The 22,809-nt window shown below is 36.7% G+C and overlaps 1 protein-coding gene across 4 annotated transcripts; it reads left to right on the forward strand.

Annotated features, from left to right (window-relative positions):
- Positions 1–1,142: 1,142 nt before the first annotated feature.
- Positions 1,143–22,736, forward strand: nprl3 (NPR3-like, GATOR1 complex subunit). 4 transcript variants are annotated; one of them, XM_028455219.1, is made up of 14 exons: positions 1,143–1,535; positions 2,321–2,390; positions 5,301–5,339; positions 5,885–6,017; positions 7,997–8,071; positions 11,027–11,180; positions 11,265–11,346; positions 11,434–11,571; positions 12,798–12,954; positions 14,443–14,549; positions 14,634–14,763; positions 16,377–16,566; positions 21,020–21,212; positions 22,561–22,736. In XM_028455219.1, the coding sequence occupies exons 1-14, from the start codon at positions 1,346–1,348 to the stop codon at positions 22,724–22,726; spliced, it is 1,824 nt and encodes a 607-aa protein (XP_028311020.1). In that variant the 5' UTR covers positions 1,143–1,345; the 3' UTR covers positions 22,727–22,736. The 4 variants fall into 4 exon arrangements, with proteins under 4 accessions (XP_028311020.1, XP_028311021.1, XP_028311022.1 ...); XM_028455220.1 differs by having other exon boundaries at positions 11,268–11,346; XM_028455221.1 differs by lacking the exon at positions 5,301–5,339.
- The last annotated feature ends 73 nt before the right edge of the window (positions 22,737–22,809 follow it).

The following is a 22,809-nucleotide window of genomic DNA, read 5'->3' on the forward strand; positions in this document are numbered from 1 at the left end:
TATATTTGCGGGTGCAAAGTAAAATAGCTTGCCCCACTGGATGTATTTAACCTGAAACATCATTTGTGCAAAATACGGATACTTATTCAACTTAAATTATGGAAAATGTGGCACATTTATTTTTGACATGTCGTTTTAAACAACAGCTCATATCAGGTTTTTCAGTAGCGGCGAAAAAAATTGATATTAATGTCAACCCATGTTACGTACATTTTATGGCCAATGAGAGCCGATAAAATCAGCCCGCCGACATTATACACCGATGTAAATGATAAATAGACTTAATTTATATAGTGCTTAAACTCCACACTGAAGTAGTCAGCTCATTCACCCATTCACACACCAATGTGACTGAGCTGCCACACAAGGTGCAAGCAACTTATAGGGTTCAGTGTCTTGCCCAAGGACACTTCCACACATGGTACAGTAAATAGAGTGGGATTGAACCACGATACAGAGTGCTGAGATGAATGAATTAATGCATTTTAAAAGCTTAAAGCTTCAATTTGTTTAAAGATGACCACAATTACTGATTAAATAATTATAGAAACATTTCTTATTTAATGATTTGTCACTTGCTAACTGCTTTTACCTCTATCATCACACAGAATGTTGTGTTTGTAGTCATTTCAACAGTAGCACCTCATGCTTTGAAATCCCCATCAATTGTATATGTTAGGTTTAAATATACATATTTTAATTAAATAAATCACAAAATAATGAAAAGCAATACAGAAAATATATTTAACATATATTAAATTGAGTCAACTTAAACTGAGATGAATTAAACATTTTTTTTTTCACCTTTCATATACAAGACAATTAAAAGTGCTTTATGCAAAATAAACATCACAGTAGCGCTAGCCAACCATAACAATTACATTTAAAAAAAAGGTAAAATCAAAACATGGAAAACAATATCAATCAATAAAACAGAATAATATCAGATTAAAATAGTGTGACTTGTTAATAAAAGCAGTGTCAAACAACGAAATAAAACCTTACCATTACTTCATAGTATGTATCATTAACTTTATGTCTATGTAGTTACTAAAACTGAACAAATATTAATGTTTAAAATAAATATATTTGTATAAAAAAAACATGTGTGGCGGAACAGGAAAACCATGCTGTCACCTTCCTTGGTTCAGTCGGACACTTTTCGAAGTTACACACAACACGTACTGATGGCAAAGGTTGGAGAAACACGCAGTTGCAGATAACATTTTATTTTATATTTTATTTATTTCAAATAGAAAAGAGGACTTAAGACAGGAAAATCATCCTGGGCTCACAGTGACGCCCGGATAAAGCACAGAGTGGCCACGTTAGCAGTGATGCTAACATGATGCTAAACCCATCGTTAGCAGAGGACCGTCCTTCCATCTGCAGTGACTCCGCAGACAGCGCTCAGAGGAGCGGCCACAAAACCAGCCCCATCAGCGTCATCCTGGTGAGCTCCGGTAGCCGCGGGAACAAGCTCCTGTTCCGATACCCGTTCCAAAGAGCTGCCGAGCGTCCGCCAGGTCTCCCAGGTAGGACAGTCGTCTGTCTGTCACTGTTTATAGGACAGCCATAATATAATGAACAACTACAGCTGATTCCCAAACTGAGGGGCGCGGCGTCGTAACGGGGCGGGGAGATGGTGGGGCGCAAGAATGGCCTGGTTGAAGCTTGAGCTTGAAAAATAGAAATAGAAAATGTTTTTTTTTTTTTTTTTTTTTTTCCCCTTTGCACTTTTTTTTTTCAATGAAGAGCTTTATTACTGCTTAAAAGTATGTGTTTTTTTAATTATTATTATTATTATTATTTTTTTTTTTTTTACATTTTTTAAGGATGGGGGGTGGGGGCCACAGCACAGCTTAAAAAGTTTTGAAACCACACTGCTAGTGGGTGGCATGTATATAGCAGTTCAACAAGATACCCTGACCGAAAACATTGAAACAACTAAAGTGCCTTAAAAATAACAAATAATTATTAAAAATTTCAGTGAATACATTTGAACAATACTGTAGTAAAGCATATTAACCCAACTTTGTATTATATCAAACATTAATATTGACACTTTTGGAAATTATATATCTTAAACATATCTAAAAAGTACTGTATATTTATTGTTGTTAGTAATTACTTAGTACTTAATGCACAATTAGTTATTTAGTAGTAATTTGGACCACAGGGCAAACAGGTGTCCCTGTGACATCGAGAAATCTCTTGTCGTGACAGTCAAGTGATCCATAACTCTGGTATGTTTTGGGGGAAAAAAATATAAACTTTATAATTCCATGTCATCATTTTGTGGCTCTTTTCTGTCCACAAGCAAAACTGCGGAGCCCGTACGCGTTGAACACAAGTGGAGATATCATTGACGATCAAGATGGTGACTCCAGGTATGTACATTTCTGCTCTGCACATTATTTTCATTATTATTATATTGTGATGAAGCATTTTCTACAACTACCACTACTAACCATACAGATTTTATAATGGGATTTTAAACTTCTCACTATTTTTGTGGTGGTTTTATCCAATCCAATAACAATAGACTATATTAGACTTGTGCAGATATTGTCATTGAAATGTGTCATTCAAATCTTAAAGCATGATTGAATATGTTGCAAAAATCTAATTAGCAATTTAAAAACAATAAACATGTAAACATTACTATTCAAAATATTTCACAGTATATATGAAGTGAAATTTTATTTGGAATTCCAAATAAAAGCGATGAAATAAAAAAAAAGCTATGTTGTTAGCTGTTTCCAGCGCTTCTATACTTGACCTGGTTGCACCTAAAGGTTTGGGCTCGCTGTGAATGAGGTGTTGCACAAGAGGCAACACAAAATGTCAGCCTGCTGTGCAACACTTCTCTAACCCCATCAAATGTACGTGAACATTTTAGATTCAATGTGCAAGCATACGTGTTAAGCTTCTGTTGTTGTTGTGTGTGTGCGTGATTGTGAACGCTTATTGAGCCAGTCTGTGATCCTCTGTCTCGTCTGTAAGCTTGAGCTGCTGGTTGGTGTTAGTGAAATAAAAAGAAAGTGATTAAGGTTAATAGTTAAATAGCATTTTTATTTTATATATATATATATATATATATTTATTTATTTTAAAGACTGACTAAAATAATATACAAAGGGAGGAGGTAGTTACTGTTAAAAGATTAGTGCTTCAATGTAAAAAGGAAGCAAAAAAAAGTTGGGAAGAGAGCGTGTTGAGCACATTTTGGGGAGGGGCTTATCTGTTGCCGGTGAAACGTTTAAATACTGTAACTTACCCGAGATACCAACATCCTCACTACTCCTCCTCCAAGCAAGGTCGTTATATAGGGTTCTACAGCTCGGAGAGAGCACAGCATAGTTGTGTTGTCATCCGGGTCCTACAGTCCTTTCACGAAATGCGTCACTGTCTCCTGATTGGTCGAAGCGCCGCAATTCCAGCCAAAAGTTCAACAATCCCAACTCTAGCGTTGGCCGCGTTGGAGTCACGGGACGTGCATAAAAAGCTTGAAATCTCCAAAACGCACAGCGTCCGCCACCCAAAAAGCTTCAAAACGCTCTGCGGGATCCTTTGACGCTCCTAAAAGCGCGTTCACCATATATTGTGTATGTAAACCTGCCGCTTTTGACGCGTTTGGTGTGATTGTGCCATAAGACGTTATAGTGTAACTAAACCCCCAAAACACTTACTTTTCTGCTAAAGACTAAAATGTGTTTGATTGATTCTTGAGCAACTCTTGATATTTTAGCCAAAGTATTTAAATTTTGCACATTTTGTTGTAAAAATGTAAGAGTGACTGCCCTCTGTGGGTTAAAACCCAGCTATTACGAGTTAATGACGTTTTGGTGGCTTCTTACATCATGAACTACCACTGTTGGCTCCGCCCCTCCTATGAAATCTAGCACCTGTGGAGTCTGCTATCTGTGGCGAGTAGGTTGGATTGAGAGAACTGTGAATAGAGAGGAATAGTAAGTATTTTATAGTATAGACTGGGCATGTCTTAACTGCTCCGAGATCCCCCTCATAACCAAGGTGGTTTTTTTTAATATCCTTATTAGAAGATCTATGCCTAACTAAACGCATTATTTTGCACCATATTCTCTCTTTAAAACAGGACTACTTTACCGTTTTCGATTATGTTGAAATGACGTCATTGATGACGCGATGTACCGAATGGTTGTCTGTATTTACATGCAACCGGAGCTCTTCTTCTCTTCTTCATGCCATCTACGAAACAGCGGAGTTGGAACTGTCCCCCCCTGTGGTCATAGATTTTTTTTCGGGTCATGGATTTTGTTTATCAAATTTCGGTAAACAAAAAAGGTTTACATCGCCTTTTTTTTTTTTTTTTTTTTTTAACTTTCACTGATTTTTAGAGCAACCCAAAGAAGTACAAGTTGTCATTTTGACTTAAAAAGCTGCCAAACTCCTATAGAAGTCAATGGACTGAAGGTCGCGTTATCAATGACGTCATTTCAACATGGCTGCGGCACAGGTTAAAAAATGGTAAAGTAGTCCCATTTTAAAAAGTTCAAACTAATATGGTGCAAAATAATGTGTTTTGTTAGACATAGATCTTCTAATAAGGACATTTCCAAGATTTTAGGCCACATTTGTAAAAACAGTGGAGGATCCCTTTAACAAGACAAGTATAGGTAAACAACACTGGGGGTGGGACGATACAATAAGTTCTCGATACGATACACAATAATGGGCTCAAGATATGAATTTTGGAAAAAGAAAAAAAAAGCCAAAAAAGTTGCAGTTGGAAAAATAACCTCTAATAAAAATTAGACTTTAACGCTGGACATACTTAAAGTACATACTTAATCTGGTTGGGTAGGACCTTCTCAACTCAATAGGAATATAAAAGAATAAAAACAAACCATAACAATCTGGTGTGTTGTAGATCATGTGCGATAAGACTCATATCCCCTCGACGATACATCTGTGACGTTTTAATATCGTGACAATAAGTATAGTCATTGAATTACAGACAGTAATGCCACACTGATGAGAACATTATGAATTGGAAAGGGGGAAATGCATATTGTAACTTATTTTGTACACATTTCAGGCCAGTTTCAGTTTGAGTGCCCAATTGTTGCCGGACAGAACCAACGTTTACCATCACAACCACCAGGGGATGCATTCTGTCATGTCGTCATTGTTTTAACATCAGTGTCACATTTATGTTGATGTCCATATCCTGCATTCGGGCCAACTCTGTGTTGCATTTTCCCTTTTGTTTTGTTCTGTTTTGTGTCTGTTTTTGTGGCCCAACCCCCCCATTTCAGAGATCAGTCTCCACTTAATGACGAACAGTTGGTTTCAGGGTAAGACTGAATCATTCTAAACCACCTTTTCCTTCGCTTAGATCACCCCTGTCTTTCCTGATTTGTGCCCAAACACAATAATCTTGATGTAATCTTTTGCAAACACGAGTCTGAGATGAATCTCCAGGAAGAGGTTAATCACTATAGCTCTCTATTCAAATGGATTTGGGTGCCTCGTGTTGAGAATCAGATAAGGAGCTGTTCAGATTGTGGCGGTGGAGAGAGTCGTTACTGTGTTATAACACCTTAAATTGCATTCCTTGATTGCAGCATGAGTTACTGAAGTGAAACCGGCATGAGACTCTTATATTCTTCTTTCACACAGATTTCAATCCTCCTGCAAGTGGGACTCTTTCTTTCTTTCCTTCTTTCTTTCTTTTCTCTCCTGCAGCTGCCACTCGAGCTTTCCATTCATACTCTAATTGTGGAGTTACACATTGAGCAGATGCGTCTCTGATAATGCACCCCTTCTTCTCTAGATGATTGTGGTATTAAATCTCTGTGCTCTGACCTCTGCTACTGAGCGTGCTCTCCTCTCCCTGAAGGTTCTCCGACATCATCCTGGCCACCATCCTGGCCACCAAGTCAGACATGTGTGGCAAGAAGTTTGAGCTGAAGATAGACAACGTGAGATTTGTGGGCCACCCTACGCTCCTCCAGCATCCTCCCATCATTCAGGTACAAACTTTAGGCCACGATTAAAATCTTGTTTCCAGTTTGGCACGAGCCAAAAAGAACTTCCTTCTGAGGGGAAGCTGTGGTCTTTTTCTCCCCCTGCTGGTGACAATGTGCTGGTTTCACTCCAGCCTGTGTGGGCGTTAGTCCTGATGACGTCTAAAGACATGTCAGTATTTGACTGTTTAAGACGTTTATTGTTTTTACATATAATTAGGAGTGTTTGAGGTAGAAATGACTTATTTTAACACTTTCTCATATATATGTATTTATATATATATATATTTATTTATTCAAAACCTATCTCTTCCAATCTGCCCATTCTCTGTAATTCCAATGTCTAATTTTGCCTACATTGCTCTTGTTCTTTTCTCTTCTTCTTTGTATTATTCTGTTCTTAATGTATTGCCCTGTTTTCATTGTAGAGTGTCCTTGGGTGGCCTGAAAGGTGCTTTTAAATAAAACATATTATTATTATTTAAACTTATTGGCCAAGTTATTAACTGCTTTTTAACACAAACAAGTATTAAATGTATTTTTCAACGTAAACATATTAAGACGGTGTTCTAAATTGGAAAATAAGCATCAGAAACCTTATGTTGAGTGAGGTGTATTCTTCTGGTTAAAAATAGTTTGTTGCTGTCACAGATCAGGAGATTAATACCAGACGAGGTTTGAAATGTAGAAAGGCAGTACTAGTGTTCAAACTAGAGGTGGGTCGATATATTGTCTGACAAGATATCGTAATATTAAAACGTCACAAAGATGTATTGTTGAGAATACAAGTGTCGGATTAAAAGGTTTTAACAAAAGATTGACGGGGTCTACTACACATCACATTGTTATGCTTTGGTTTTCCAACTGCAAATATTTTTTTTTACTTTGCCATGAATAGATTGTAATGTTATCGCGAGGCCATTATCATCGATCATATTGTGAACATTAGTCTTGGGACCTAAATAAGTATTATTACTGAGTTTGTCTTTGTGCTACTTGAAGCAGGATAATGCTTATGAAACTCAAATAATTTCAAACAGGTTTTAAACAGGTTATTTATGACATTTATTGTCATATATGTACGGTTACATACTCAAAATTTGTTCTCTGCTTTTACGTCAGGCCTGAGGAGAAATGGGCAGCCACAGTCAGCTCGTTTCCTGAACAGTTAGGCCAGTGTTTCCCAACCTTTTTCTGTCTCATGTACCCCCCGAGGTCTCTCTTCAGATTAGGAGACCCCCTTTGTCATTCCAATTTAGTAACCTTTCTTGTTTTATGTTAACATGTTGGCCTCTGAAACCTCCTACAGCCTGAAAATGTCAACCTTCGATATCAATTTTGTGCATTACAATTATTGTATATTGAAGAATATATTTACCCAATTTTTAGTAATGTGCATAACATGTTAGTAACAATTAGTAGGATATTAAGGCCACAATAGTGTTTATTCCATTAATGCCGTTTATTGTCAACGGGTGGAAAAGATGTTGGATGAGCATGTACAGTGTCTGAATTAGGCTTAAAAATGACTCAGCATGTTGGAAATAGATTCATCAATGTTTCCAAGTACCCCCTGGCCCTGCAATGTACCCCCTGGTTGGGAACCACTGAGTTAGGCCACCACCTTATAAAATATGAGTCCTCCACAGTCATCATCTGATAAGTATTCAGCTGCTGTGTTAATGCTGCCATGTGCATGAAAAAAGCAATTAAACATTAGTACACATTTAAAAAAAAAAAAAAAAATATATATATATATATATATATATATATATATATATACATACATTTGGGGTGATTAGTTAGTTACACGTGTCCTTGTCCCTTTCATGTATTTTAAATGAGCGGTGCAATGCTCTTAAACAACTTCTCCATCATATTTGATTATGAGATCATAATGAGACCTTTATGCAACCAATGGCTTTACTGATATACTGTATATGTATATATTTCCTTACATATGTGTCGTCTGTGTTTCTGTTTAGGTTTCAAAAACAGATCCTTCTCCGAAGAGAGAGATGCCGACTATGATCCTGTTCAATGTGGTGTTTGCACTCAGGGTATGAAAACCAGTGAATTACGCTCTTTAAATGTCTTCTTTTATTGTGAATGGTGCATCTGTGTTGACCTGTACGTCTTCATTATTACCTACCATGAGTCAGCAGTTTCAGCAGTGCTGGCGGTTCTGTAAACAGGAGGGGCTCCTGTGAAGAGAGGGGTGTGTGAGAGCGATAGTGCTCACTATCTGTGAGAGCACAGAATCTCAAAGGGGAGTGTGGTCAGATGTGCTGAGTCACCGTTTGGGCCCCAGCTCAAAGGCAGTGTTTAATGATTTTGCTCAGTCATGGTTCTCCAGTAGATCTGCCTGGTAACAGAGATGTTTGTGCTGGACAGCATTCAATCACACATAAGTTTAATCATATACATGGTAACATGTGGTGCACAGATAGTTTAAAATGATCAGAAATGACGAGTTGACATACATGAACAGTGCATTAGTTCCTGATGGCGTCATTTGAGTAATTCTTTTAAATTAATATTGTTGTTTACAACTCTGAGGATATCATAGTGAAACATTCATCAATACATTATAACATCCCAGGGCAGTAAAACAACATGAAACACGTTTTTAGTAATTAACTTATTATAAGGATTAAAGGAGACAGGTCAATAAACTAGATTAGCACATTGGAGTACATGTGTTAAATCTATGTGTGGTTTAAATATCCTAGTTCTCAAACTGAGGTCCTCGAGCTGCAGGTTTGGGGGTTTGTGATTTAATAATACAGAAACAACAACTAACATTCATGTTTTACCATTAAAAAAAGAGTATGACTTCATTTGCTTATGAAGTCATACTCTTGCTTTAAAGACTTGCTTTAAAGTCTTTACACTGGCTCCCAGTCAGCCTCAGGATAGACTTTAAAGTTCTGCTGCTGGTGTATAAATCTGTGAATGGGTTCTGTCCAGAATACACAAGTGACATGTTTGTCAGGTATGAACCCAGCAGGTCTCTCAGATCTATGGACACAGGTCAGATAGTGGAGCCCAGAGCTCACAGTAAACATGGTGATGCTGCTTTTAGTTGTTATGCTGCAAAGAAGTGGAACAAACTGCCAGCAGAGCTGAAGTCAGCATCACATGTGAACATTTTTAAATCAAAGTTAAAGGCACTTTTTTTCTCTACTGCATATGATTGAGAGAGAGATTTTTAGTCATGTTGTTGATGTCATGATGATTTTACTGATGATTTTAATTGATTTTACTGATGATTTTAATTGATTTTTACTGATGATTTTAATTGATTTTTACTGATGATTTTAATTGATTTTACTGATGATTTTAATTGACTTTGCTGAGGATTTTAAATGTTCTTTTTGATTTTAAACAATTGAATGTTTTATCATGTAAAGCACATTGAGTTGCCTTGAGTATGAAATGCGCTATACAAATAAATTTGCCTTGCCTTGAGGCCCAACGCACTAATGAAACAAATGTGCTTTTCATGTACAGTATATGTGAAACCTCAGTTATTTCTCAAATAAATGTGCACATATTTTGTTTGTTGGTAATACATCAAACACATTTGATGTTATTTACAAGACTATTGAATTGAATTCAAAATCCATTGCTTCATCCAATTAAAAAGGCACAAGAGCAGCATTAAAAACTGAATGTCAGAATATCAAACAATAAACATACATTAAGTTCTGCAGTTAATTATGTGCATTCAGACTAGTCCAGGTACTAGCTGTAAGTTCATTTCTTATATTTTAGATCTTATATATTGAAGTTGAATGAAAAGATCATTCCCTACGGTTTTAGGGGTCGAACGGAAGTACATTGTATTTAATTAGATGGGGGTCCTTAAAGAATTTCTACCCTATAAGGGGCTCCATGGATCCAAAAGGTTTAGATACGCTTCTTTAGACGACACTTTACACTTTAGTGCAGCCGTGTTTAACAGTGTTAAGCACATGTGTCAAACTCAAGGCCCGAGGGCCAAATCTGGTCCTTTACAGCATCCAATTCAGTCCTAAAGAGAAATTTAAATGACAGAAGAAAAAAAGAAAAACATGAATTACTGCAATCCTGCATTTTTTCCTTAAAATTTTTAACATAATTTCCCCAAATGAAATACAATTTGGTCACAAAATCAAGGAAATTCAAAAAAGAAGATCTTGGAGGGACTGATATGTCATTAATTGCTTGGATATTGTCGTTGCCTTACATACTTGTATGTGTGAATATCATTTATATGTAGAAGTAGGGCTGGGCGACATGGACCTAAACTCATATATCAATATTTTTTCTCGAAATGGCAATATACTGTTAAGTATTAGATATTAATCTGTATATTTTCTGTTAAATGTGCTAATGAAAAATGCCACACAAGACCATTTATTAACAAACAGCTGCGCAATATTTGTCACTTTTGGCTTTTGCTCCTATAAGGGACAGCACGTGTGAGTGAGTTCTGTAGTGTGGCTTGTTTAGGGGACGGTCTACGTTAAGACGCACTCAGCAATTTATCAAACTGTGCTTTTCATGCTGTTCTGAGAAGTAACAAAAGCAGCAACTCCTAAAACAAGTATTTTAATACAAAATAAGCTATAAAAAATATATGTCTCAGAAATATGGAAAAATTGTAAAGTAGAACACTGTTTGACTGTACTCTATGATAATATGAAATACTTGTATGATGTGATTTGTACTATGTGATTGTATAAATAAAAACAAGTTAAAAAAAATTAGATATATCTTGATATAGGCGATATTGTCATTTTCTATATCGCTAAAATAGAAAACTCGATATATCTTGAATCATGATATATTGCCCAGCACTATTTAGAAGTTCAAACTAGGGACCATTAATGTTGACATTCTTCATTTTTCCGCCTAAAATCTCTGGCCCACTTGGGATGAAACTGCTTCGTATTTGGCCCTCGGGCTAATATTAGTTGGACACCCCTGGTGTAAAGAGTCGTTTTCTGTTCTCGTCGTTGCCTGTGCAGGCGAATGCTGACCCGTCCGTCATCAGCTGCATGCACAACCTGTCCCGTCGCATCGCCATCGCCCTGCAGCACGAGGAGCGCCGCTGCCAGTACTTGACGAGGGAGGCCAAGCTGATGCTGGCCGTCCAGGACGAGATCACCACCATGACTGAGAGTGAGACACACACACACACACACACACCTCAGCATTCCTGTAACATGGTGAGGTTTATGTTTTCAATGCTTCTCCTGACGTCAGCAGATGGAAACCCTCAGTCCCCGTTCAGACAGATTCTTCCTAAATGTAAGCTCGCCCAGGACCTGAAGGAGGCCTATGACAGGTGTGACATATTAAACACACAGCACCTCAGCCTGTTCCCAGTGTGAATACACACATGCATCTAAATATTGGCTTTTTCACACAACAGCCTGTGTACAACGGGTGTGGTGCGACTGCATATCAACAGCTGGTTGGAGGTCAGCTTCTGTTTACCACACAAGATCCACAGAATAGGAGGGACCTACATCCCCCCTGAGGCGCTGGAGCGCAGCCTTAAGGCCATCAGGTACCTGTTGGTATTTATTTGTGTGCAGTTAACTTTAGTAAAGACAAATGTTTCAACCTTCCTTTCATGAACTAAAACCGTGGATTAAGATTTCAATCTGCAGTTGAAAACTGCGTCACTATCACACGCTCCCACCCATTCCCCACCAAGCAGTTTTTTAAAATGCAAACATTACTGGGCTTTTTTTTTTCATAAACTGAGTCATTAATCTGAAATTACAATTACTCCTTTAGTTTACAGACATGATCTTTTGTTCTGTTTTAGTTGTTGTAGGTAAAATTGCTTACAGATAATACGCATTAATGAGTGATACACATATTACACATGTTAACGATACAGCTGTATGACATTTGAATGGAAGGATTGTAATTCCCAATGCAGAGGCTGGATAACATTAGTTATATCAGAACCTAGTTGTGGGAAAAAATATGGATTTATGATATATCTCAATTCTTTTGTGTGACCATTAATCCCCAGAATTGATTTTAAAGAAGAAGGAAAAGATGTTTGTTTATTCATTTCCTGAGAATCGATTAATTTTTTTTATTTTTTTTCACCGTATCTGCATATGTCGTCATAGGTTAACATGTATTGTAGCGCACTTTAATGTGCAGTTACAGTAAATGTCAGACCCACTGACTGACTTGTGCTGTGCATTTTTCTTTTTTTTTTTTTAACTCATATGTTGTTTCTATAAATGTATGATTCAACTTTTGTTTTTGAATACGGTAAATAAGGAAATTAAAATCACGACAATTGTTAGATTCATTGCTATCAAATCGAAATACTTAATAAATCAGAATCACCATATGAATTGAGTACACACCCAGATGTATCGGGATTAAAATCTAATCATATTGTCCCAGCCCTATGAAGATCTATCAACCATGTGTGTCAGTTTTAATAATTTTATATTTTGCCTTTTTTCCCCCAGGTTTTAGTGTTTATTATAATAAAAACTATTTATGTATTATGTTCAAATGATCCTGAATAGGAAATTTAGCTTGGAATCATTTTGAAAAGTACTTGCTACCACAGTGTGTCGTACAATTATTCAAAAATAATCCCATTTCTTTCAAAATATTTTTTACAAATAGACACTTTTTTTGTATCCACCTGCCAGTATCAGCACGTTTAATACTCAAACCCCTCTTTAGAAACTTTTTCTTTGGACTATACTGCCCCCTACTGCCTCTAAAGTGTAATATTTCCCTTTGGTCCCTCAGACCTTATCACGCTCTGCTGCTGCTGGAAAATGAGAAATCTCTACTGAACCAGTTACCACTGGACTGCTCACCTGCAATGGTTCGCCTGATCAGAACCTGCTCAGCTGTGAAGAACCTGCAGCAGCTCGCCCAGGACGCCGACCTGGCTTTACTGCAGGTAGAAAGAGCATGTGATGCAACACTGAATAGTAATAATACACACAATGTCAACGTGGAAATCACTTTTAAGATCGATACCGTTCCAGTATTGAATGTGTTGTCCTTTTAAATATTCATTCAAAGATTCATAAAAAAAAAATAAATAAATAACATTATTATTTTCAAGAGTTTGTTACATTTGTAGCCTGTCACTGTCCTCTAGTGCAGGGGTTCTCAACCTTTTTGACCCCGGGTCCCAATTTTCTGAATACAAAGTGGCCCGGGGTCAATTTAAATATTACCACTTTCATTTCAATTGATTGGAATGTTGGTTTAATATGTAATAAGTAACTAAATCTAGTCCACTTACAGTTTAACAAGCTAAAACCTTTTAAAATAAATGATATGATACACTGTGATAATCTCAAAGACCTTTCTTTTTTATATGTAAACCTGCACATACAACAACACTATAAAGGTGAGTAATTAGAGCAAATCAAGTTGCTACAAGAAGAAATATAAAGGATCAAAATACCAAACTATTTTGATTCAGATACTCAAAAAACTGAAGAAAATTTCTGATAAACAAAATGATTTGCTAATAAAAAGTATCAAATGAAATAAATAAAGTGTAAATAGAATTTAAATAAAGTGCAATTGAACATATTAACGTATAACCTGCTGATGATTTAATTTTGAAAGCTTCAGAGCTTTGTTGGTTAGCGTTATTATCCCACGCTCAACACACTGCCTCACTGCCTACGCTCACAAAGCCAAACTTAATAAAGTCAGGGTTGTATTTGCAGATACATTTAGCCTTTGAGAAGGGGGTGGCATCACTTTCAACTTCACTTTTTTGTTTCAAAAACTTTTTCATAACTTCAGCCAAAAGTTTGCACCTGTCTTCTTCTGCTGCTGCTTATTGGAGCGTGTTCAAAAACTGAACGATGCCTCACTGCCTCGAGGCCCACAGGTGCAGAACTGAAAGTTTTTCCCGGCCCAGTAGTTGGCACTCGTGGCCCAAGAACGGTTGAGAATAACCGCTCTGGGGATTATTTGTCTATGACACTCCTAAAGCCGTGTATCATTCGTTCATCATTGTGTCACAAAAACATGAAAAACCAAAATTTGATTATTTGATATTTGTTTCCAAAACCAAAATGAAAAAACAGAAAACGCCTTGTTTTTCAAATCCAAGCTCTTTTGCTTTGAAAATGGATAAAGTTGTTTGTTTTTCGTTTTCTGTACGGAAGCAAAAGAGCTTGAATTTGAAAAACAAGGCGTTTTCGGTTTTTTTATTTTGGTTTTGGCAACAAATATCAAGTAATGAGTGTTTTTTTTTTTTTTTTTTCATTTTTTATGTTTTTGTTACATAATGAAAAATGAATGATACACAGATTCCCCTAGTCCAGTTTATTTATGTGACATAAATCTTTATTTATTTTTTCCTTAAAAATTAAATAACATGACAATTCTCCAAATCAAAGTCCAGTCTGTTCCCACTCAGATTTTTCAGATTGCTGCTCATCTGGTGTACTGGGGTAAAGCCATCATCATCTACCCACTGTGTGAGAACAACGTGTACATGCTCTCTCCTCATGCCAACATCTGTCTGTGAGTAGCTGTGATTGGATGGACTTCACACTGCATTGTGTGTTGGCAGAACATGACATGGTCCCTCTTCTTCTCTCTGAATAGATATTCATTTGTAGCAGATCAGTTTGCGCTGCAGTTTCCTGGTCATGATCTACCCTCCATGTTGGCCAAGTTCTCCCTGCCTGTCTCACTGGCTGAGTTCAGGAATCCCCTGGAGGCTCCCGCACAGGAGGTAAGATCAAAGATGCTAATGACAAATTTATCTTACCTGATCTAATATAGCAAACTAAAAAAAAAAATCAGTGATTGATTGTTAGCTTTTAAGCTTTTTTACTTTTTAATGATTTCTTGAAAAGACAGACGTGTAGTTGTTTGTGTGTTTTGTCTTATTTATGCTGGTTCTGCTATTTCTTCCCATGCACATCCTGTTCCTCTTATTTCACCAGTCATCACTAATCTGCTTAATGGTCAGAGACAACAGAAGCAAAACATCAGCTTTGGTCTACATTGTAGTTAGGGGTGTCCCGATTCAATATCGATATCGGTCCGATATCAGCCTTAAAACGAATATCGAATATCAGATTCAATTATTGTTATTATTATTATTATTTTTTTTTTCCCCAATTCATTTTGTGTTTATTTTATTTAATTGTAAAATACTGTGGATATAATGTTGAAGGTTAAAATGTATGTAAACAATAATAAATGGATCAGTTCTTCTCATACCTACAGTTGCTGACTATTGTTCTCTGTTTGAGTAACATCACTTGATCAAACCTTTTCTAACATTCCACACTACAAAATAAGTAATCATTATTTTTTTTATCAAATAAAAAAGTAATAAAAGTATGTATGTATGATTCATGCTGATATCCGATCAATATTGGTATCGGCTGATACGCAAGGCTGCAATATTGGTATCATATCGGAAATGAAAAAGTGATATCGGCACATCCGAATCGTAGTGACATATTTTATTTAATATTTTTAAATATTTTTGTAGGAAAAATAAGACAAGAAAAGGTCTATGCTTAAGAATGAATTATTATTAAGAATTAATAAAATACATAGAATAAAAGTTAGATCTTTGCTGTAATCTGAGCCATTCTCCCTTTTTAAAACTGAACTGTTGCATTTTCAATGTAAATATGTTTAACAATTATAGTGTCATTTAAATTAATAAGAAATAATATTAGCAATGGTAGATGAAAAGAATGAGAAACAAACAATGTAAAGCCGAACAATAGACAATAATGTATCAGGTGCTAGCTCATGCTAATGTTTGAACACAGTCTACCAATGTAAATACACAGCGGTGCCCTAGAAGTAAGTGCGTGATTAGATACCCATATTGTGACGTCTTGACTGAAGATGGTAAATCAATAGGTGTTTTTTCAGGTTTCACCATAATTTCCCTTGGCAAATTTTCACAGTGGAGGCGAAGCTTGACCATTCAATATTTTATAAACCAATACCACATTCAAATATTTACCAATATTGTGTTGCTTTAGACACTCAAGTGGACATTGGTGGAGCCTATTGGGTAATAGTTTTTTGTTTTTTGTAGCATAAACCATTTTGCTTATAGAAAAGAATGAACAATGAGATCCTTTCAGCCACAACTTGGTAAACAAAAGTCACATTTTCATGAAATCTCAGATTTTTCTAAACGTAGTCCAAACAAAATGAAAGCACTGTGCCGTATTGTAACAGCAGTCTGCACATCCTGTTTAACTAAACTGTTGGAATGAATTATGAATGACAAAAACCCATGCACACCACTTTAGTTGTTGTTTGTGGCTCAGCTTTGAGCTTGTATAATAGTTTGAACTGCTCTCTGACCAGGCCCAGCTGATCCACATGGTGGTGTGGATGCTCCAGCGACGCCTGCTCATCCAGCTGCACACCTACGTCTGCCTGTTAGTCCCACCCAGTGAGGACGAGCCTGGAATGAGGGATGAAGACCCACTACTGGCTACCAGAGTCGGATGCCGCAGTCTGAGCACACCGTGCGCCATCAGCTTCGGTTCTCCCAGTACGTCCCCCTGCACATGTCGGCTGTGTTCAAAATGGCATACTAACGTACCACTCATACTAACGTAGTACTCATACTAATGTAGTACTCGTACTAACGTACCACTCATACTAACGTACCACTCATACTAACGTACAACTCATACTAACGTACCACTCATACTAACGTAGTACTCATACTAATGTAGTACTCGTACTAACGTACCACTCATACTAACGTACCACTCATACTAACGTACCACTCATACTAACGTACCACTCATACTAACGTACCACTCATATTAACGTAGTACTCATACTAACGTACCACTCATACTAACGTAGTACTCATACTAACGTATCACTCATACTAATGTAGTACTCGTACTAACGTACCACTCATACTAACGTACCACTCATACTAACGTAGTATTCATACTAACGTAGCACTCATACTAACGTAGCACTCATACTAACGTACCACTCATACTAACATAGTACTCATACTAACGTAGTACTCATACTAACGTATCACTCATACTAATGTAGTACTCATACTAACATACCACTCATACTAACGTATCACTCATACTAACGCAGTACTCATACTAACGTACCACTCATACTAACGTAGTACTCATACTAACATACCACTCATACTAACGTACCATTCATACTAACGTACCATTCATACTAACGTAGTACTCATACTAACATACCACTCATACTAACGTACCATTCATACTAACGTACCACTCATACTAACGTACCACTCATACTAACGTAGTACTCATACTAACGTAGTACTCATACTAATGTACCATTCATACTAACGTAGCACTCATACTAACGTAGTATTCATACTAACGTAGCACTCATACTAACGTAGCACTCATACTAACGTAGTACTCATACTAACGTACCACTCATACTAACGTAGTACTCATACTAACGTACCACTCATACTAACATAGTACTCAAACTAACGTACCACTCATACTAACGTACCACTCATACTAACGTACCACTCATACTAACATAGTACTCATACTAACGTAGTACTCATACTAACGTATCACTCATACTAATGTAGTACTCATACTAACATACCACTCATACTAACGTACCACTCATACTAACGTATCACTCATACTAACGCAGTACTCATACTAACGTACCACTCATACTAACGTACCACTCATACTAACGTAGTACTCATACTAACATACCACTCATACTAAGTACCATTCATACTAACGTAGTACTCATACTAACATACCACTCATACTAACGTACCATTCATACTAACGTACCACTCATACTAACGTACCACTCATACTAACGTAGTACTCATACTAACGTAGTACTCATACTAATGTACCATTCATACTAACGTACCACTCATACTAACGTAGTACTCATACTAACGTAGTACTCATACTAACGTAGTACTCATACTAACGTATCACTCATACTAACGCAGTACTCATACTAACGTACCACTCATACTAACGTACCACTCATACTAACGTAGTACTCATACTAACATACCACTCATACTAAGTACCATTCATACTAACGTACCATTCATACTAACGTAGTACTCATACTAACATACCACTCATACTAACGTACCATTCATACTAACGTACCACTCATACTAACGTACCACTCATACTAACGTAGTACTCATACTAACGTAGTACTCATACTAATGTACCATTCATACTAACGTACCACTCATACTAACGTAGTACTCATACTAACGTAGTACTCATACTAACGTAGTACTCATACTAACGTACCTCTCATACTAACGTACCACTCATACTAACGTACCACTCATACTAACGTACTACACATACTAACGTAGTACTCATACTAACGTAGTACTCATACTAACGTACCACTCACACTAACGTACCACTCACACTAACGTACCACTCACACTAACGTACTACACATACTAACGTACCACTCATACTAACGTACCACTCATACTAACTTCTCATACTAACGTACCACTCATACTAACGTACCACTCATACTAACGTAGTACTCATACTAACGTAGTACTCATACTAATGTACCATTCATACTAACGTACCACTCATACTAACGTAGTACTCATACTAACGTAGTACTCATACTAACGTACCTCTCATACTAACGTACCACTCATACTAACGTACCACTCATACTAACGTACTACACATACTAACGTAGTACTCATACTAACGTAGTACTCATACTAACGTACCACTCACACTAACGTACCACTCACACTAACGTACTACACATACTAACGTACCACTCATACTAACGTACCACTCATACTAACTTCTCATACTAACGTACCACTCATACTAACGTATCACTCATACTAACGCAGTACTCATACTAACGTACCACTCATACTAACGTAGTACTCATACTAACATACCACTCATACTAACGTACCATTCATACTAACGTACCATTCATACTAACGTAGTACTCATACTAACATACCACTCATACTAACGTACCATTCATACTAACGTACCACTCATACTAACGTACCACTCATACTAACGTAGTACTCATACTAACGTAGTACTCATACTAATGTACCATTCATACTAACGTAGCACTCATACTAACGTAGTATTCATACTAACGTAGCACTCATACTAACGTAGCACTCATACTAACGTAGTACTCATACTAACGTACCACTCATACTAACATAGTACTCAAACTAACGTACCACTCATACTAACGTACCACTCATACTAACGTACCACTCATACTAACATAGTACTCATACTAACGTAGTACTCATACTAACGTATCACTCATACTAATGTAGTACTCATACTAACATACCACTCATACTAACGTACCACTCATACTAACGTATCACTCATACTAACGCAGTACTCATACTAACGTACCACTCATACTAACGTAGTACTCATACTAACATACCACTCATACTAAGTACCATTCATACTAACGTAGTACTCATACTAACATACCACTCATACTAACGTACCATTCATACTAACGTACCACTCATACTAACGTACCACTCATACTAACGTAGTACTCATACTAACGTAGTACTCATACTAATGTACCATTCATACTAACGTACCACTCATACTAACGTAGTACTCATACTAACGTAGTACTCATACTAACGTAGTACTCATACTAACGTATCACTCATACTAACGCAGTACTCATACTAACGTACCACTCATACTAACGTAGTACTCATACTAACATACCACTCATACTAAGTACCATTCATACTAACGTACCATTCATACTAACGTAGTACTCATACTAACATACCACTCATACTAACGTACCATTCATACTAACGTACCACTCATACTAACGTACCACTCATACTAACGTAGTACTCATACTAACGTAGTACTCATACTAATGTACCATTCATACTAACGTACCACTCATACTAACGTAGTACTCATACTAACGTAGTACTCATACTAACGTACCTCTCATACTAACGTACCACTCATACTAACGTACCACTCATACTAACGTACTACACATACTAACGTAGTACTCATACTAACGTAGTACTCATACTAACGTACCACTCACACTAACGTACCACTCACACTAACGTACCACTCACACTAACGTACTACACATACTAACGTACCACTCATACTAACGTACCACTCATACTAACTTCTCATACTAACGTACCACTCATACTAACGTACCACTCATACTAACGTAGTACTCATACTAACGTAGTACTCATACTAATGTACCATTCATACTAACGTACCACTCATACTAACGTAGTACTCATACTAACGTAGTACTCATACTAACGTACCTCTCATACTAACGTACCACTCATACTAACGTACCACTCACACTAACGTACTACACATACTAACGTACCACTCATACTAACGTACCACTCATACTAACTTCTCATACTAACGTACCACTCATACTAACGTAGTACTCATACTAACTACACATACTAACGTACCACTTACACTAACTGTTCAAGCTAAAAATCAAACATCCCCTTTTCAAAACAAAAGCATCTCTTCTTGTCTTCCATTCATTTTTAATGCTTTCGGCTCTTGTAGACATGAAATGTATTTCTGCGTGTTTTATGGATCAAATGACCACATGTTGATATTCTACTTGGTCACTTTCTCGCTTAAAATGCTTTCAGAACTTTCAAAGGTGGTATTTACAGATATATTTAGCCTCAGTGTGCTTCAGGTTTTTGTCGTTGTAGGTTCAAAATGCATCTTGGGAAACTTGGAAGTATACTTCAGTGGGAACGGTGGTCACCATCCTTATTATACTAATTGTATATAGTAGATTATACTCGTTGAGTTTATAGTACATTAGTGTTTTGAACACATCCTCTACGTGTAGATCAGACTATTTCTAGTACGTGAGAATCTGTGTTCTCTTCACCACAGCCAGTAGTGACGACATGACCCTCACTAGTCCCAGTATGGAGAACTCCAGTGCAGAGCTGCTGACCAATGGAGACTCTCCACTCAACAAAAGGATGACGGAGACGCTGCTCGCCAGCTTGTCTGAAAATGAGAGACAGGTTATTCTCAACATCCCTGCTGCACAAAACCAAGAGGATCTGCGCATGTTTGCACGGTAAAACACATCATTGTTAGTTTGTAGACATTCATGTTCTGATTTAGTGAGAACTTAATTTCTTTTTTTGCGATTTCTTTTGTCTCTTTTTACCTTAAAATATGTACTTACCCATAAATACAAGTAGAGTCACTGCTGGCTATGTATATGCACCACAGATTATTGCTGAGTTTAATACAGCTGTGTTGTTGTTTTTAATCTAAAAACGACTAGTTTGAACAATCTAAATGGGTCACTGTATTTCTTTATTACTACAAGCCAAGAATTGCTTACTTTGTTTAAAATAGCTGTGATTAATCAATGCAGTTTATGTTTATTCTCTTTTGTCTTGACAACAATGTGTGTTTTTTTAAGTGTGCAATATTTGTTTTTGCTTTAATTAAGGGGGAAAAAACCCTTTTCCAATTTTATTTAGATACATGTGGATGAAGCTGACTTGCCTCACATTGAGCCATACTTTTTTTATTTGTGAACACAGTCTCTGCTGTTGTTTAGTCTGTGACAGACAGACTGGTTTGAACATCTCTAAGCTCTTTTTATTAATCATTGTTTTAACTTGACTAACAAGGATAGAAGAGATATTTAAACAATATCTTGGTTGTGTTCAATTATAAGCGTAATTGTGTATTTGATAATTAATTACAAGTGTTACGTAATTGTAATTCCAAAAACATGTTGCTGTTGTAATCGTAATTGAGTTTGTATAATTGACTTTGCAATTGTAATTGGCAAGGAAATTCTATGACAACTGTCAATTATGATTTAAATAAACACTAAACTGGGGAAGCATGCTAGTTTTGTTTTATACATACAGTACATAGTTATTAAAATGAGGAATATTTTACTATTTAAAAATTGAAAACAAGGGCTACACTTACAGAAAACAGGGTCAGACACCCACACCAAAAATATTAATACCAATATTTTCATTGATTAGAAAGCCTAACAAGGTAAAAATAAAATTAGATGATAGATAATATGTTTAGTGCATTTTACAGCTGATTTAAGACAAGAGGTTATGTTTTATGTTCGTATGTATTAAAGGCTCAGTTATTGTGATCAATTTTAATTAAACTTTAGTAATTGAGAATATAATTGACTTTCAGGAGAGAAACAAACATTGTACTTGGAAAAAAAATGTCAGTCATCGTAATCATAATTGAGTTTAAATGAACATGGATAATTGGAGACGGAATTGTAATTGAAAATTGTAATTGAACCCAATCCTGGTTGATATGCATGACTTGTTTACGTAAAGAACCATTTAGTCAATCCAAGATTCGTATTTGTGTGTGTGTGTGTGTGTGTGTGTGTGTGTGCGTCTCATGTTGTTTTTCTGCGTTTCTAGACTGCTGCACTATTTCCGGGGACATCACCATCTGGAGGAGATTATGTACAACGAGAACATGAGGCGTTCGCAGCTCAAGACGTTGTTTGACAAGTTCCGCAGTGTCCTCGTCGTAACCAACCATGAAGATCCCATTATTTCCATCTTTCAGTCGCCGATGGAGTAGTGACAAACTGGGAAATGTGTCAGCTAAGCTGCTAAGAACAGCCTGTAGTGCTTTAATTCCACAAGGTTGTTTTAATACAATGT

This window comes from Gouania willdenowi, chromosome 8 (genome assembly GCF_900634775.1).
Source record: "Gouania willdenowi chromosome 8, fGouWil2.1, whole genome shotgun sequence".
Lineage (NCBI taxonomy): Eukaryota > Metazoa > Chordata > Actinopteri > Blenniiformes > Gobiesocidae > Gouania > Gouania willdenowi.

Bases quoted from the DNA above. Each gene is read 5' to 3' on its own strand.
- nprl3 (XM_028455219.1), top strand. From the start codon at position 1,346: ATGATGCTAAACCCATCGTTAGCAGAGGACCGTCCTTCCATCTGCAGT. The intron at 11,572-12,797 runs GTACCTGTTGGT...TTGGTCCCTCAG, and splicing joins CGCAGCCTTAAGGCCATCAG to ACCTTATCACGCTCTGCTGC. The intron at 14,550-14,633 runs GTGAGTAGCTGT...CTCTCTGAATAG, and splicing joins CCTCATGCCAACATCTGTCT to ATATTCATTTGTAGCAGATC.